Source organism: Python bivittatus, unplaced genomic scaffold (genome assembly GCF_059951505.1).
Source record: "Python bivittatus isolate LINGU-HERP-01145 unplaced genomic scaffold, Pbiv_v1 ctg000330_np1212, whole genome shotgun sequence".
In the NCBI taxonomy this organism is placed as follows: domain Eukaryota; kingdom Metazoa; phylum Chordata; class Lepidosauria; order Squamata; family Pythonidae; genus Python; species Python bivittatus.
Window position 1 is genome coordinate 12,849,268 of NW_028277058.1, and position 15,638 is coordinate 12,864,905.

The following is a 15,638-nucleotide window of genomic DNA, read 5'->3' on the forward strand; positions in this document are numbered from 1 at the left end:
AAGTACTGAATGAAGACAATGACAAAAGCCAGAACAATATTTTTATATTTGAATATGTTTTGATAAAGTCATTATTCATACACATTTCATGCAAAAATTCAGATAAATATTTTATTACCTAAGTTTCAGCATATAAGTAACATTTAAATATTTGTGTGCTACTTCATCATTAGTGCTGTCAACTGAATTTGACAGTCCTGCCTAGTATGCTAATGTCACTGTAATAAATTGGATATTTACTTTTAAAATGTTTGATTGTAAAATAGCTGTTTTTACAGAAGGACATTCACCCTCAAAGAATATTCTTAAGACCCGTAACTTATTTCATTAGATTACTAAAAATAAAAAGCTGAATCAGGAGTGTCCTCAGCACTGTGTGACTTTGAATATTGTTAAGAATTATTCCAAATCAAAAGTTGATTTTTACCCATCATAGTTATCAGGAAATTCTCTACCATTCTACAGTCTCACCTACACTATATATTCATCTAGCCAGTTAACACATATCAAGTACTGTATTGCAATGTGCAATTGATACAATTAAAAAGGATTATTTAACTCTGAACACTGCAATTAATTATATTTAAACAAGAACTAGATTTAACAAAAAAAATGTTCAAGGGCTTTGAAGACTTGTTCTAGAACACTTCACCCACATCTGCTCTTTTATCACGGCATTTGCTTCGAGCCTTTGTCCGAGCTTTGAACGCTGCAGAGTTGTACAGATGCTATGAAAACAGAAGAGAAAGTACAATTATATATCGCAACAATCTTAGTCAGGATTAAATACTCTTCTGATAACTTTGGGGTTTCTTCAACAGACTAATCTTAGCATATCAGGCATTAATTAATACGAATTAGAATTTTTTATTCTAAGGTAGAATTATACCCCCCTCCCAACTTCACTTTAAGTTTGCCTTATTTTCTGTACTAAATTCTAACACATGTCATTCAGTAGTCCTAAACTAAAGCAAAAACATTAGAATATTTGTTACCGAGACATCCCAGCTGACAAATGTTCTATATGCAAGAGGGGCACTTGGAAAACATGTGGAGACATTGTTGACAACATAAATCTGTCATGCCAACAACTACATGGTAAAAATAAGGCGGCTTTCAAGTCAATCTGCAGTCTCCTCGGCAGCAATGCCATTCCCTTATTTCTAGAATGTTTTTATTTTTTGAATTCCCACATAGCCTACCACTCCAAAATTTCCTAATTATTTCAAATCCAAGTACTAACCAAATCCAACTGCATTCCAAATGAACTGTGTGACCACAGTACCAGACTTTGAATCATCCAAAATGTACACTGGAAATATAGCTCAACCTTTCCACTGACATCTGAGATTTTACCAAATGTTACCCACTGTACCATTTAAACTGTGTTATTGTTGATCTATTAAGTTGGTGTTACTGCCAAGAATCATGAGATGGGCAGCCATATTAAGTCTTTTAAATAAACAAACAGTATTGAAACATTAATACAACACACTTCTTTCTTCATACAGTATTACTGAAGTTAAAATCTGGCTGTTAATGATGGCAGCTTTGATCTAGTCTTTAAGCTCATATTCTGACACCTTTCACATTTTCCCAAATGTCAGTAAATTAAGGGATGCAAGAGAGTACCACTTCAGTCATAACACAGGCAATGGAATATCTTACAAAAGGAACATAGTACTATACTAGATCATTCCAAGGCGTACCTTAGCGTTCCTTTAACTTGAACCCAACTCTTTAGCCAAAAGCAAGTGTGTGTGTGTGGGGGGGGGGGATGTTGTAGAAGTGATCAGTACAAGCAGAAGCACAAATCTGCAATTTATCAGGTCACACAAACCTATGTCATTTCTTCCTTCCATTCCCACTGCTTCCTCTCCCTCTTCCCACAACATAAATATACCCATTATGCCGAGGAACGTAGCATTGATCAATTCTGAGCAAACTGTACAGATAACTCAAATAGCATCTAACAGATAAACCAGATAATTCAAACCAACAGAGTATGAGTCACTTACCCTTTCAAAACGGGTTATCTTCATGGTCTTAAGAGTTGCCTCATCAAGCATGAGTGGCGGACCAAGTTCAAAGATATTCCGGAGGAGCTCATTGGACTGCATAAAACATGTAGTCATTACAATTGTGCAAATGTTTGATCAAGTTTTTAAATGACTGCCATTTAATATGCAGAATTCCCAAAGTAATCATAGAGCTGCCTCTATTGTTAAAAAATTATTATCTATTTCCTACAAAAATGGAATCGAAGTGATTTCTTTCTTCCCTTATTATGCAGATGTGTATAGTCTAGAATTAATTTAAAAAGTGGTTTTTGCATTGTGCTAGTTAGAGTAGACTCAAGAGGGCACCAAAATATTTTCATTTCAACATATACCTGTAAATGATACTGCATTCCTGATCCTAAAATTTCTTTGAAAGTATCATATGTTTGTTTTTTAACCCAGCAGTCAATGTACATGCGCTCTGGTCCAAACTTCACGGTCTCTGTGGGAAAATCATGTTCCTGTTAAAGAACAAACACCATTATCAACTTCACTGTTTTTAAATTCTATGCCATCCTTCCTTGAATGCCCTTCTAATATTTTGGGCTACAACAGGTGTTATCCCTAGACTCTTTGCCAACTACAGAGATGCACAAAACTTCCTAAATACTGCTGAAAATTGCACTCTTCTTGTTCATCCTAAACATCTGTACTGTCACATTTTAAAAAAATTAAGCTAAAACTTACTTCAAAAAGGTTAATACTAAGAATATTCTGAAATTCAGTGCTTAAAACAAGAATTTAAGACTTGAAAAGTCAATTCAGTTGTTATTGATAGCTTGTCTAATGAAAACAGTCTGCTGTTTAGGTAAGTATCATCTCTCACAAAAGACACGTCATAGTACAAGTTTTTGTTTCCTATATAATGCAACTGCTCAGCATTAAAAAATACAGATGGATGCTACTAGTAATACAAAATGTGAATAAGACATGTTTACCAAATGCATATCTTGGCACTGTAAAGCATCATATAATAGCATGCTAGAAGTTAGGCACCCATATCAAATTGTATGTTCCAATGAATTCTAAAAGAACAGAAGCTTCATTCTTACTGAGCAGAGTAAAACCATTATAAAAAAACCTTTCTAAATGCTTCCAGCTAGCAATTACAACTATTAAGAAACACTGTTAAGAACTGGAAGTTCCATAGAACCATTGATGTCAAGCTAAGTCCAAGAAAACTCACTCCTAAAACTTATATCTACAAAACAGTGCTCATAAATTCAGCTAAGTATCAACATGCTTTAGAAACTAATGTCCCAGTCAGTGCAGAAAATGAAGCTGAAAAGAGGATGGATATTTCACACCTCCAAATGAATTGTGAAGTACTTACAGGAAAGAAAGGTAAATGTTTTGGAATGGTTTTCACAATAACCAGACTTGAATATTATGCAAATCTATGAGGAAATTTCAAATATGTAACACATGAAAGGAAAACTAAAAATATTTCTGAGCTAGAAAAGTTTTGCAAGTGTGGCAAAACATCCCAAAAGCAAGATTAAAAATGCTCTTAGCTGGCTGCAGGAAATGTCAGGAAAACAAAGGAGGTATTACAGAGTACTAAATGAAATAAATCCAAACTTACGTACCTGCTATATTTACCATTTTTTAATGTTCAATATGTGAACAAGTACAAATTTGCATTCAGATTTACAGAAATATGTTGTATTTAGTTTTGTACCTCTCTGCTTGTTTGTTTAGGTATTCACTGAAACAGAATTTGAGCAGGGAGTCTAAAATCTCTGCATGCAACTGTATAAAGTAATCTGCTCTTAAAATTACTTGATTATTTTCAAGTGGTAAAGTGAGTAAAATGTATTGTTTTGGTTTACCTCTATAGCTCGTAAGACATCCCTGAAGACAGATCGCTGTTTCCTTTTGTCTACTTTAGCACGATGCTTATTTCCATCTGTAGCTAGAGCCTTCAATTTCTGTGTTAGAAGCTCCATATCCTCATAAAAAAAATCCTAGATAAAGAAATGTAAAAGTAATTTGTTGTATCTTAATAGAAGCATGATCAAGTTTCAAAAACCCAGCACTGAACTTCCATATTATGTCATAATTATATGCTTTATTGTTTAATAATTAAGCTACAACACAACAGGTTATCACTTACATTTAACTAGTAAGATCACCTTATCACAATATTGAAAGGACTGCTAGCAATGCACATACTCTCCTTTGAGCCCTCTTTCCAAGTAGAATGTGATTTCTGAAAGTTAAGTATTTTAATTCCACCCATTTCCAAAACCTGAAGTTTAGGAGAAGCAGTCTAAAGTTATAATATGTATTCGTATAAGCTAACTGTGGTTTACATTCCATTGATCTAATATAAATGGTTTCAAATAAATGGCATTTGCATTAGAAAACTGATTCAAGAACTCTGGTTAAACAGATACTAAATTAATAATAAATAAATAAATAATTGCTGCTGAAACAGATGTCTGTCCCATGCCTTTTCTTCCCCTACCATGGATATAAATGATTCAGTGCCAAATATTTGCTCCCTTCTGTTGTATCACATCTCATTCACCTTCACTTGTCATTTATCACATATTATGTGTAAATTTCCTCTATCACTGTGTCTATGATTAATAGGGGAAACTTACAGCTGTACGCTGTCTAGTATTTAATCTATAAGTATGCAAAGGAAGACCTGTTATTTAAGCAAGAACAATGACAACCATGTATAAAAAAATGTTAAGATCATTTTCCACTAAGTCAGATACTACTGTAAAGGATTAAAGGTTTGCATGTTCATTATTCTTTTCAAAATTAAATTGCCACAGCTCAGCCTGAAACTGCAGGTTTCAATTGCATAAATCAGAGTAATATTTAAAAATCATGCAACAGAATGGCTGTCTTGGCTCCTTTATTCTTTTTCTCTTATCCTATGTTGCCAAGAGTTTTTCTAGCTACCTTCCCAAGACAGGCACATGAATAAGCTGAGACTAAAGAAAACAGTAAAGGTATTAATATAAAAATACTTAAATCTAATAAAATTATTGACATCTAAAACTCTATAATTTAAGGGATTTAAAACTTTCAGATGTTTATGACTCGGTTTACTGTTAGCACTAAACAGAACACAAATGTGCATTTAACGTATTTAAGAGATTGTAACTAAGAAGGATTGCAAGTCATTGTAATAGGATTCTAATCATTTTGTGTATCACTGATTGCTACTAAATGAGCTATTCATATGCTGAATTTGAGCTCGGTGATCTACATGGGTGGAATTTAACATGCTTTCATTAAGAGTGAACATATACATAGATGGAGAAACCTGTAGCTCTCCAAATGTTGCTGAAGATTTCTCAGAATCCTTCGCTATCAGTATTACTGTTATAATTCAACGCCACCTGTTAAGTCATAGGTTTACCACCCCTATCATTTTCCCATCTGAACAAATCAAGTGCTACGGTAATACTATAAAAGCACCATTCTAAATATTAACTATCTCTCCTATCTTTCTGACTGTTTCTTTGGCTATACCTCATCAGATTCTCTTGCAAGTTCAAATAAAAGAGCCAATGTTTCCCCAGCAGCGATCCTCATGTTTACATCATCACAGGATAGCAGGATAGGAAATTTATGCAAATGCCTAGGAAAATCAAGAATAGCTATGATAAATACATTGAATACAATAAAGCAGATCTAAGATACAGTGTTATGGTCCATAGGATTACATTCCAAGGGCCCTCACATACAGTGGTACCTCGGGATACGAACGCCTCTACTAACCAACTTTTCGGGTTACGACCAGCTCCGGCCGCAAAAATTTACCTCGATGTGCGAACTCCGCCTCGGGGTACGGGCATTTTTCCGCCCTGACACGTGGTCCGCGGCCATTTTCCTGTCCGACACGTGGTCCGCGGCCATTTTCCCGCCCCTGACACGTGGCCCGCGGCCATTTTCCTGCTGCGCCGCGCCCGGCCGTTTTCCCGCCGCGCCTGGACGTTTTTCCGCCGCACCGCGCCCGGCCGTTTTCCCGCCACACCACGCCTGGACGTTTTCCCGCCGCACCGCGCCCAGCCGTTTTCCCGCCATGCCCAGCCGTTTTCCCGCCCGACGCGTGGTCCGCGGACGCCAGAACGGATTAACGATATTTACATTGAACCTTATGGGAAAATTTGCTTTGGGGTGCAACCAAATTCGGAGAGCAGAACGGATTAACCGGATTTACATTGAACCCTATGGGGAAATTTGCGTCGGGTTACGACCAACTCGGAATACGCCCAGAGTCATGGAACGGATTAAGTTCGTATCCCGAGGTACCACTGTATTTTGATTTGCTTGTAAGAGTAAAGAGAAAGGTTAGACCTTCCAAACTAGAATTTCTGCAGTCTCTCTTTCTCTTACATATCAGAATCCCTGCACTGGTGGAAACCAAAAGGGGGCATTCTATTCATATATCACAATCTTTGTAATACTAAACCTTCCCATTTCCCCCAAACATCCCTACTTGGCATAACAATTGCAACCCAAAGCAGGGAAAACATTAAAATAAGGAAAAGGAAGAAAAATGGCACTCCTCCTTCCTTTTTTGCCCTGCTGATGTGAACCAAACAGGGGTTTAGATAAGGCTGCTCCTACCCTTAACCCATAATTAGGATTATTCATCACATGTATCATTCCAAAGATGATTGCCAGGAAACACTATACGTACATTTCAAGCTTTTTCTTCACTTCATTCATTGGGCAGATGGTCAACAGAAGGGCCCATGCCAAGAAAGCACTTATATAAAGACCAGTGTTCTGAGTGTTGGAAATACCATTTGGATTTCTATCTTTCTGATAGGATTTTATGAAGATATTTTCCAAGCATTCCATAGTCAAATATAATTCCTAATTCAAAAATTAATAAAAAGCTGTTAAGCTGAACATTTAACTGAGCATTAAATAGTAATACTTAACATAAAAAAAAATCTTACTGTGATATCATCAGTAGCAATAAAGCAACAGACTCCTAAGCAGGTGGCAGACTGGAAAAAAAATTAAAAATCATGTTGATTTTTCTAGTACTTTTGTAAGTGATGAACATCTATGAGTCTACCATAGCTGATCTAGTTTTATTTGGCTTAAAATTGGTTTATGTAATCTAAAAAACCTGAAGCAATCCCTCAGACAAGCCAGTATACTTATTCTAGAACAGCAACATTATCTGTATACTTACTTCCAATCAAGCAATGCTGAATTACAGTGTAAACAAGTGTTTTTAGAAGAAACTAGCAACACTAAATGCAACAGACTAAGAATGCTACTAGGTCAGCCCAACATCTTGGCTATTATTTTGACCAGATTTCAAAGTTCAAGGAAGTATACTACAGATCATTACTACTTTCCACTTTCAAGGGTTGTTTGCTTGCTGAACTCACGCTAATCTTCCCATGGATAATTTGTTTGTCTGTCTGACAGGAAGTCTTTTGAATTTTTTCAACCATAATTATAGTCAACAGACTTGCAACAAAGATGACAGGCCCTTGTTCTTTGAATATTTTAGACTAGGTAACAAGTATGTTGACTCCTTAGAATCCTACTGAAATATCAACAAGCAATAACAAGCTTCTATATACTTACAGCTTGCCTAGCTTGCGTACTTGCTGAGACATCACAGAGTATTTTCTTCAGAAGAGGTGCAAGGGTTTTAAAAACTTCCTCACTTTCAATTCCTGAGCCCAACTGTACACAGAGCAAACAAGCCAGTCCTGCAGCTGCACGCTGTTCATCACCCTTGCCTACAAAGAAAATCAGTAAGAAATCATGATAGAATATATTTGAAAGCAACTGACCTGGATAACAGAATACTACTATTTCTCAGAAAGATATAGAATGGTGTTACCTTTCTTGATACAACGTTCAATACTGTCTGTGAGCGTCATTCTCCTTTCCAGGATGAACTCATATAGCATTTTTGATGTCAAAGCACTTTTAAGACCATCAAGAGCGGACTGTCTCGTCTTTGTACTTTTGAAATAAAATGCAGGAATTCATGGTAAAGTATCAGTGATAAAATTTACACAATCCTGTTTTAGATTCCTTTCCTGCATATTTATAAAAAGCATATTACCATAAATGACACAGATACTAAGTTAAAACTGAAGTTTGCAATATTAAGATTTGAAAAATTCTTATCAAAACTCCCAGTTAGTTCCAGTTGTGATAGCTGCCTCAACTACTTAATCTCTGTTCTACGGTGACTGAAAAGTATCAAATGCATCCCCAAGAGACAAACTTTTCGTAAAGCTTATGTATTTTGCCCCCACAGCACTTTTCCTTTCTTATAAGCCCAAGGAAAATTCCAGATTCCTATCCCAAAACTTCAAAGAGAAATAACAACAACAACAAGGGGAAAGCAGTAAATCTTTTGGGAAGTAACTGTGAAGTATAAATTTAAACTAAGCACACTTACAACAATACTAAAAGCTAAAATTGCTGGCAAAAATGGTAGCATGGAAGTTATTTGTCAACAGCTGCAAAGACATAGTCTTATACATGATTTGAGCAGTAGGGACCTTGGGGATACGTCATAACAAAACTACCATGACCTCAAACTCATACACTAAAAAGTTACTCAAGCCTACTTCTCAGGCCTCCCCTACCTCTTGTCCAAAGTCAAGTCAATTAATCCCTTTAGTTTGTACTCCAGGTCTTCTTGGGTCGCTTCCTCATCAACTTCAGGTCCTATAAATTACATGACAAAAAACCATTAACATCTAAACGTCTCAAAACTATAGTACCAAATTGATCATAAAGTTTGACTGAGTGTAATTTATCTCTGTCCTTTCTCCAATTCTATCTGGCCAGTCGTTCATCACAGATTTTGTCTATGTTCCATTAATGACAGATTAATCATTACACAAGACATGCACCCAGTTTTTGCAAAAGGCTGACTTCATTACTGATGTCATTCAAACAACTTATAAAAATTATTTTATCCTAAAGGATACAGATCTAAATTCAGCCTTTGTTCATGTTTTACAAAACATGAGCATTTTACCCTCAGACAATACTGAACATGATGAAATAATGGGCAATTCAGTATAAACTTGCTAGGTTCCTAAATCTTACTTAAAATATCCTTCCAGAATAGTTGTGCACAAGAATATAGCCAAAATATGCACGAATATAAACTGCATTCAATTTATGCTAAGTCTATAATTAATATTAGTGGATGTTGTACCATTGTTAAAAAAAACAGGATATCTATACACTATCTCAGCATGACTGTATTATAAAATAGAACTGGTTTAATTGCTGCATCTTCCCCCCCAAAAAATGACAGTTGTACTTTAAGAAATTTTGATCTTTAGTCTGGCCAAGGAAAATATTTTGATTCAGTACTATTCTTCAGTGCCCCATTTGTATTCAGGCAGCAGTTACGGATGATTCTCTTTCAGCTACCTTCCAATTATCTCTCCCAAAGACAAAAAAAAAAGGCCTTCAAAATCCTAACACAGAGCACATATGTATGACAGCACTTCATCATTTCAAAAGAAAGTTTAAAAACTTTCAATAATCTTTCTCAATCTGATTGTTGAAATAACTTTGAAAAAGCTTATTAAGGACTTTCTGCGAGTCTCTCTGCTAACCTGTTATTTAACTCTTTGTTCTCTGAATCCAGCAGCACTTTCTGCAATACCATCAGTTTTCACCCTTTGTTTCTTAAATGTCTATTTTTGCTCCACCATGTGGCTCTGCCCATATTTTAATATTGCCAGTAGCAAAACTGCAAAAAGCTTTCAACAATGCATCTTGCAACAATGAAATGAGGAGAGAGGTACACTCCCATTCTCAAATCCACATCTGATGGGTCTGGGATGAATGGATATTCAAACAGAAATGCAAAAGAACCATGAACAACAGACATCTGGAATTCTCTTAAAAGGCTGCAAACACACAATCAGGGAATCTGCAAACAGCCCTTAAACTCTGCAAATCATTCCTAGATTCCTTTGCTTATGAGCTGACTTATAATACTGTATTATATTTCCCACCCAAACTATCTCCAAAGGTAGGCTGTGTTCAATATTAGAACCATTTTTTCATATAGGCCCAAATGCTGACATACCATCTTCAGTAAAGCTGGCAGGATCACTGAAGCCACTGCAGTGGCTCATAGTTTCAACTGATGCATCTTCATCACTAAAAGGTTGCATGTTTCTGTGCTGGGCACCTACAAAAATATACACAATTCACATTAATAATGGGAAATTTATTTTCAACAGCCTACTTGACTAAGATATTGTTACTTTTAATTTTTAAATTAGGAGCCTCTACTGAGAGTAAAATTAATGCTGGGAACCTTGTTGGAAACCAGGTACTGCTTGCATTTTGAACATTTTGAGCTACCTACCACAGTGCCTCTACAACTATACTTGTATATATTTGTTCAGACTTTAGGCATTATCAAACTACTTCCATGTTTAAAAGAAGCTCAATGTGTATTACTACAGGAACATTCTATTTTGCTCCAGACTAACAACTACTCCTGCCTGTAACTATTTAAAATATGCCAGCCAAAACAAATATGACTAGAGAATAAACCTGAAAGGCTAAAATAAACAGGTAGTCCTTGCTTAACCACCACTCACTGAGTGACTGTTCAACTTGTGATAGCACTGAACGAGTGGTACGACCAGTCCTTGGAGTTCCAGCTGTTGCAGTGTCCCTCGGTCATATGATTGTGATCTGGATGCTTGGTGCACAGCTCATGATTATATCACAGCATCCAATGGTCATGTGGTCACCATTTGCAAACTTCACCAGCTTCTGACAAACAAAGTCAATGGGAAAGCCAGCAGGAGGTCACAAATGGCAACATGATGTCCTTGCTGCACGACCCACAGTAATTCGCTTAATGACGGCAACTGGGACTGCCAGAATTGCTATTGCTAAGCAGCACAGTCATGTGGCATCATGCTTTATAACCACGTCACTTAGCACAGCAATTCCAGTCCCAATTGCCATTGTTAATGGAGGACTACCTGTACACTGGATTTACAGAGCGTCTATTTTCTACATAGCAAATAGGATATTTCCCTCCTAATATCTTTGAAGGTAAGGTTTTAAATTTTTTTCCAATCCTACATTCTCTGGGAGGTGATAGCCCCTTTCTTTAGTTCCAGAATGACAATCCAGAAAAAGAACTCAAAACAAAATACTTGAGAAAAGTAAAAGGGGTAAACTATGTACATAGATTGAAGATACTGTATTTTTTTATGATTGCTCTATTTCTGTTGTAGAAAACAGTCTTTCAAGGCAAGTACATTTCCCTACAGTGGAGTCAGGGCATTCTCAGGTGAAGCATATGAATTACATAGAGGAGAAGACAAAGAAATGGAAAACAATTCCCTGTAGGACAAAATTATTCTGTCCCTAATGCATGCTTTAATCCATTAGGATACCATGGCTGGTGAAATTTGGTGGCCCAGGTTAGCTTATAAGAAAGAGAGCAGGAAACAGGCTGATGCTGGGAATTCTGTTCTACTCATGATAGCTCAAAAGACACCCAATTTGTGCCATTCTATTTCAAGTTGGGTTTGTGGTTGAAGGAAGGGAAGATCACTTCTTGGCCATGGTGGAAAACTACAGTATACCTTTGGAATAAAGATGGAGTCTGCTTTTATTCTGTCTGGATCAATGATACAGAACTCCTTTTTGGTACAGGACTTTCCTATTTCTAGAATCTGTTGAGCTGCATTGTAGCTATTAGAAATGCCACTTTCCGTGTTAGGTATTCTACAGATAATGTAAGGACTCTAATGAGACATGAAAACCTATGATGAATAATATCTAACAGTGGTTTAACTAAGCTGATTCTATTATGAGTCCTTTATTGTGAATATGGGTCAATCAATCTCCAGGTATATAGCTGTAATCAGATAGGACACAGGTGACTGAAACTTCCTTTAGCCACTGAGGAGAATTCTGGGAGTTCAAGTCCACACACCTGGAAATTGCCAAGATTAGGAAATGCTGCATGAAGCAGAATGCTGAGAGGCTGATTAATTCAGAATACCAGAGACTTCTGGGCCAGCTGGGGACACTATTATTACTACTCTCTGGTTTCACACCAATCACAGAAGTCTGTGAATTAGTAGGAACAGAGAGAACACAGAGTAAATCATCAGAAGAGTGGCCATTTTTAAAGTATTTGTGGCCCCTGCTCTCTGGGTTGGGAAATGTGAGATGAAGTGCTTCATGCTGCAACTGACAGGTGCTGCCAAGAAATCCCTCACTGGTCTCTCAAAGTTTAAAGTTGCTTGTTTGAATATATTGGACTTGAGATTCCAACTGCCTGGATCTTTGTCTTTACTCTCTATTAGGGGTTCTCTTAAAGAGTTTTCCACTCTTGAACTGACACTAATATTGACTTCAAGTCCACATGCCAATTTTTCAGGCAGAGCTGTCTCTTAGTGTCCATGTTGGCTACCATGCCTCTAGCTAAGAACTACTGTATGATGTCTAAGCTAGCTTTTGGATTGAAGGCAGCCTTTGCTAGCTTATTCATGCCCTAAGTTTTCTATATTCAACAGGGATGAGTTAGTCCACATTACAAAAGCCCAGGTTATATGCTGCAGTATCTGTTCTTTTATTCTGGGTGCTTCCAGATCTCACCCCACCTCCATTCACTATGACCTCTGAAAGCAGCACTGCCACATGTCCACTAAGGGAGTCTTAAGTGCAGTAGGTGTAAAAGTAACTACAGGAAGATGTAGAGCTAAGGAAGTAACCCCCCCCCCCAAATAAATAACGAAAAATAACTAGCTACTGGAATATGAATAGAAGGTGAAACTCTCATACACGTCTGTCCCCAGAACAAGACAGAGGGAACTCAGGATGGGTCCCCTCCCACAGGAAATAGGATTAGGAAAGCTCAAAGTCCTCTTCCAACATGTGTTGAAGGAGATATCTCACTAAGAGATGCCTTTGCTCTACTAGAAAAAAATAGATTTTACCAAAAATAGATGGCATACAAACACAACTCATTTAAATGATTGTTACTCCTCTGAATGCCACAAGCACTATTAGTAAAATAACAGAGCTGCATATTACACAGGGACAATGCAAAATTATTACTCCTGACAAGATAAATAAATTATTAGTTCTGTCTAAAAACTAAGTTTTTTGTTTCTGTGGCCTGGATGTTGGCTTTGAAATTTATAATTCTGGCTTTAAATTTAAAGCCAACATCCAGGCCACAGAAACAAACTTAAAAAACCTGAAAAATAAAATATGTAGCTAATGTTATTGGGCCTGAATGGCAGTGTAGAAGTTACATTATCCTTACATATATTTACTATGTTCTATCAGTAGTATGCACTACTTGTTAAAGTATCTTGTTACTAATATCTTTTGAGAACATACTATAGATTGGACTGCATTTTTTTAAGATTTCTAATTTTCAATTTTCTTCAGCTACAGGGGAAACTACGTTGCTTCTTCAAGCATTTAGGTAGAATCTGTCATAACCAACCTGATCTTCAAGCTACTAGTTCAACCAATGAAGTGTCTTCTCAGGGCAGTTTCAGAACATGACAATAAGCTGCATTTACAAACTTTTAACTGGAATTCTAATTTTTTTCCACAAAGCATATAAAACAGAGTTCATTTTAATTACCTGTTGATATTTAGGGTAAAAATCTAAATAAGCATAAACAATTTACTGTTGGCATACATATAATACATTCATATTAATTTTGGAAAGTTCAGCCTCATTCTGAGCATTTGCAGAAGTAGAAATTTTTCTCTAATTATTTTCAGGCTTCGAGGAACTTAATTTGCGCTCAAATTAATCTTAGTCCCTTTTAAAAAATGCTGTTTATCTAAGTCTTTTACATCAGGTGGAAACATCCATTAATTGAATATCAATACTGAGAAAGTGCCATAGACCATCATTCGAAGCAGAAGCGAATTAAAAGTAACAGCTCAGTCTTAAATAAAAACAAAAGCTCCTCTGAACTAATACTCTGCGAAAATATCTTGAATTCCTAAATGAATTACAGCGGACGGCAGTTCAGGGGCCGCTTTGTTTTAGCATTTGTAGCCTTCCAGGACACCAGGCTGCGCTGTATAATGTAGAAACGCCATGGACAGGAAGGGCAGGGCCGGGTCTGAGGAGTCGCCCGGCCATCTCAAGGCCTCGCCCACATTTGCAGCCTAACACCAGCCTCGATCTAAGAAAGAATCGCATCGCCGCGGCCTGCAGGCCGGTTTCCCCCTCCCCCACCCACACTGTCGCAGCAGCTTATGGGAATCACAGTTCACACCCAGACGCCCGTCATTGAGAACGAAACAGCGTAGAACTACACTACCCAGCATAGCTCGCGGCGGCGGCAACGTGTACGCGCTCATCCATTTACCTGATGTTCCGCGCGGGGTACCCCCTCCTCGCCGCTTCGATTTGGGCATGGCAGCGGCCTGCAACGGTAGTATCTCCGCGCGGCTCCTCCTGGCGCTCCGGCACCGAGGTCTCGGTCTCTGGCTTTACTTCCTTCCCCTCGTCGGGCGGCAGTGACAATCAGCCGATGGAAGACCAGGAGCGCTTTTTACTATAGAAACGTCTTTGGGAGGCTGGCTTCCCGGACCGAGGCAGCGGATGTGATTGAGGAAGGTAGGTGATCGGCAAAGCTGTAGCAGCGGTAGAAATCCCCGTGGATGCCCGTGAACGGAATCGATACATCTTTCTCCTCTCAGACGCCAGGAACTAAAGGCGGAGGGCGGCTGCTGACGCGACTTTTATACATAGCCTAGAAGCGGCAGAGGCGGGCTCAGTGATATTTAGGGCGTGGCTTCAAAATAGCCAATGGCGCCCATCGCTCTAGTGACGTTTAAGCGGAAAATCGCGCGTGGATGTCCGGCCTTTGTAGTTTTCCATTTCGTTCGCCGATGACCGCTTTTGTTTACAGGGCGTCGATTTGCGTCGGTTTTTCCCCTGACAGACGGAAGGAAAGTTTCCAGGCAGCTTTGCATGCTGGGAAATGTAGTTTGTGGCCTTTGGAGCCATTACGGTGGACGAATTTTTCACGTCGGCGGTGTTTTTTCCTACCCGTGTCCTGCTATGACCTTCTGAAAACGGGAAGGGGGAGCCTTGCAGGCGTGGCGGAGACGGTTCCTAGTTTTTTCGGGTCCAGCGACTCCCGGAAGGTTTCTTGGGATAATTACAAGGATGGGTGCGGATGTCTGTACTGTAGTAATAGCACCTTCTCAGAAGTGGCAATGTGAGAAGTTAAATAGCTGCGAGATTCATAAAGTGATTTATTTTGCAGAATACAGTTAAAATGTTGCTACATATACATGGGGGGGGGGTGGAAATAAGGATTTTGACCATCGAATCATGAACATACATTTATTATCAGTATTTCTCCTCACTATAAAAGATCCCAAACTAGTTAACAATGAACATAAAAACATTTCAGATTTCTTTAAAAATGATCTAGTAAAAGTGTTATGGTGCGGGTTAGGAATCCAAATAAAACATCTGGTACTTTAAAAAAAAAAGGTTGGGGCTTCCTAGCAGTAAATGGTGTCGTAATAGCCCAGTTTTTCTGGAGAATTCAGGGTCAGACAAACTTT

The 15,638-nt window shown here is 38.0% G+C and overlaps 1 protein-coding gene across 1 annotated transcript; it reads right to left on the reverse strand.

Moving 5' to 3' along the window:
- Positions 1 to 24: 24 nt before the first annotated feature.
- On the reverse strand, positions 25 to 14,786 carry IFRD1 (interferon related developmental regulator 1). Its single transcript, XM_007442632.4, has 12 exons — positions 14,426 to 14,786; positions 10,132 to 10,236; positions 8,663 to 8,744; positions 7,903 to 8,027; positions 7,641 to 7,798; positions 6,995 to 7,045; positions 6,730 to 6,908; positions 5,556 to 5,664; positions 3,893 to 4,027; positions 2,393 to 2,521; positions 2,019 to 2,114; positions 25 to 728 (listed from the first exon to the last, which is right to left on the reverse strand). The coding sequence occupies exons 1-12, from the start codon at positions 14,472 to 14,474 to the stop codon at positions 639 to 641; spliced, it is 1,308 nt and encodes a 435-aa protein (XP_007442694.1). The 5' UTR covers positions 14,475 to 14,786; the 3' UTR covers positions 25 to 638.
- Between the last annotated feature and the right edge of the window lie 852 nt (positions 14,787 to 15,638).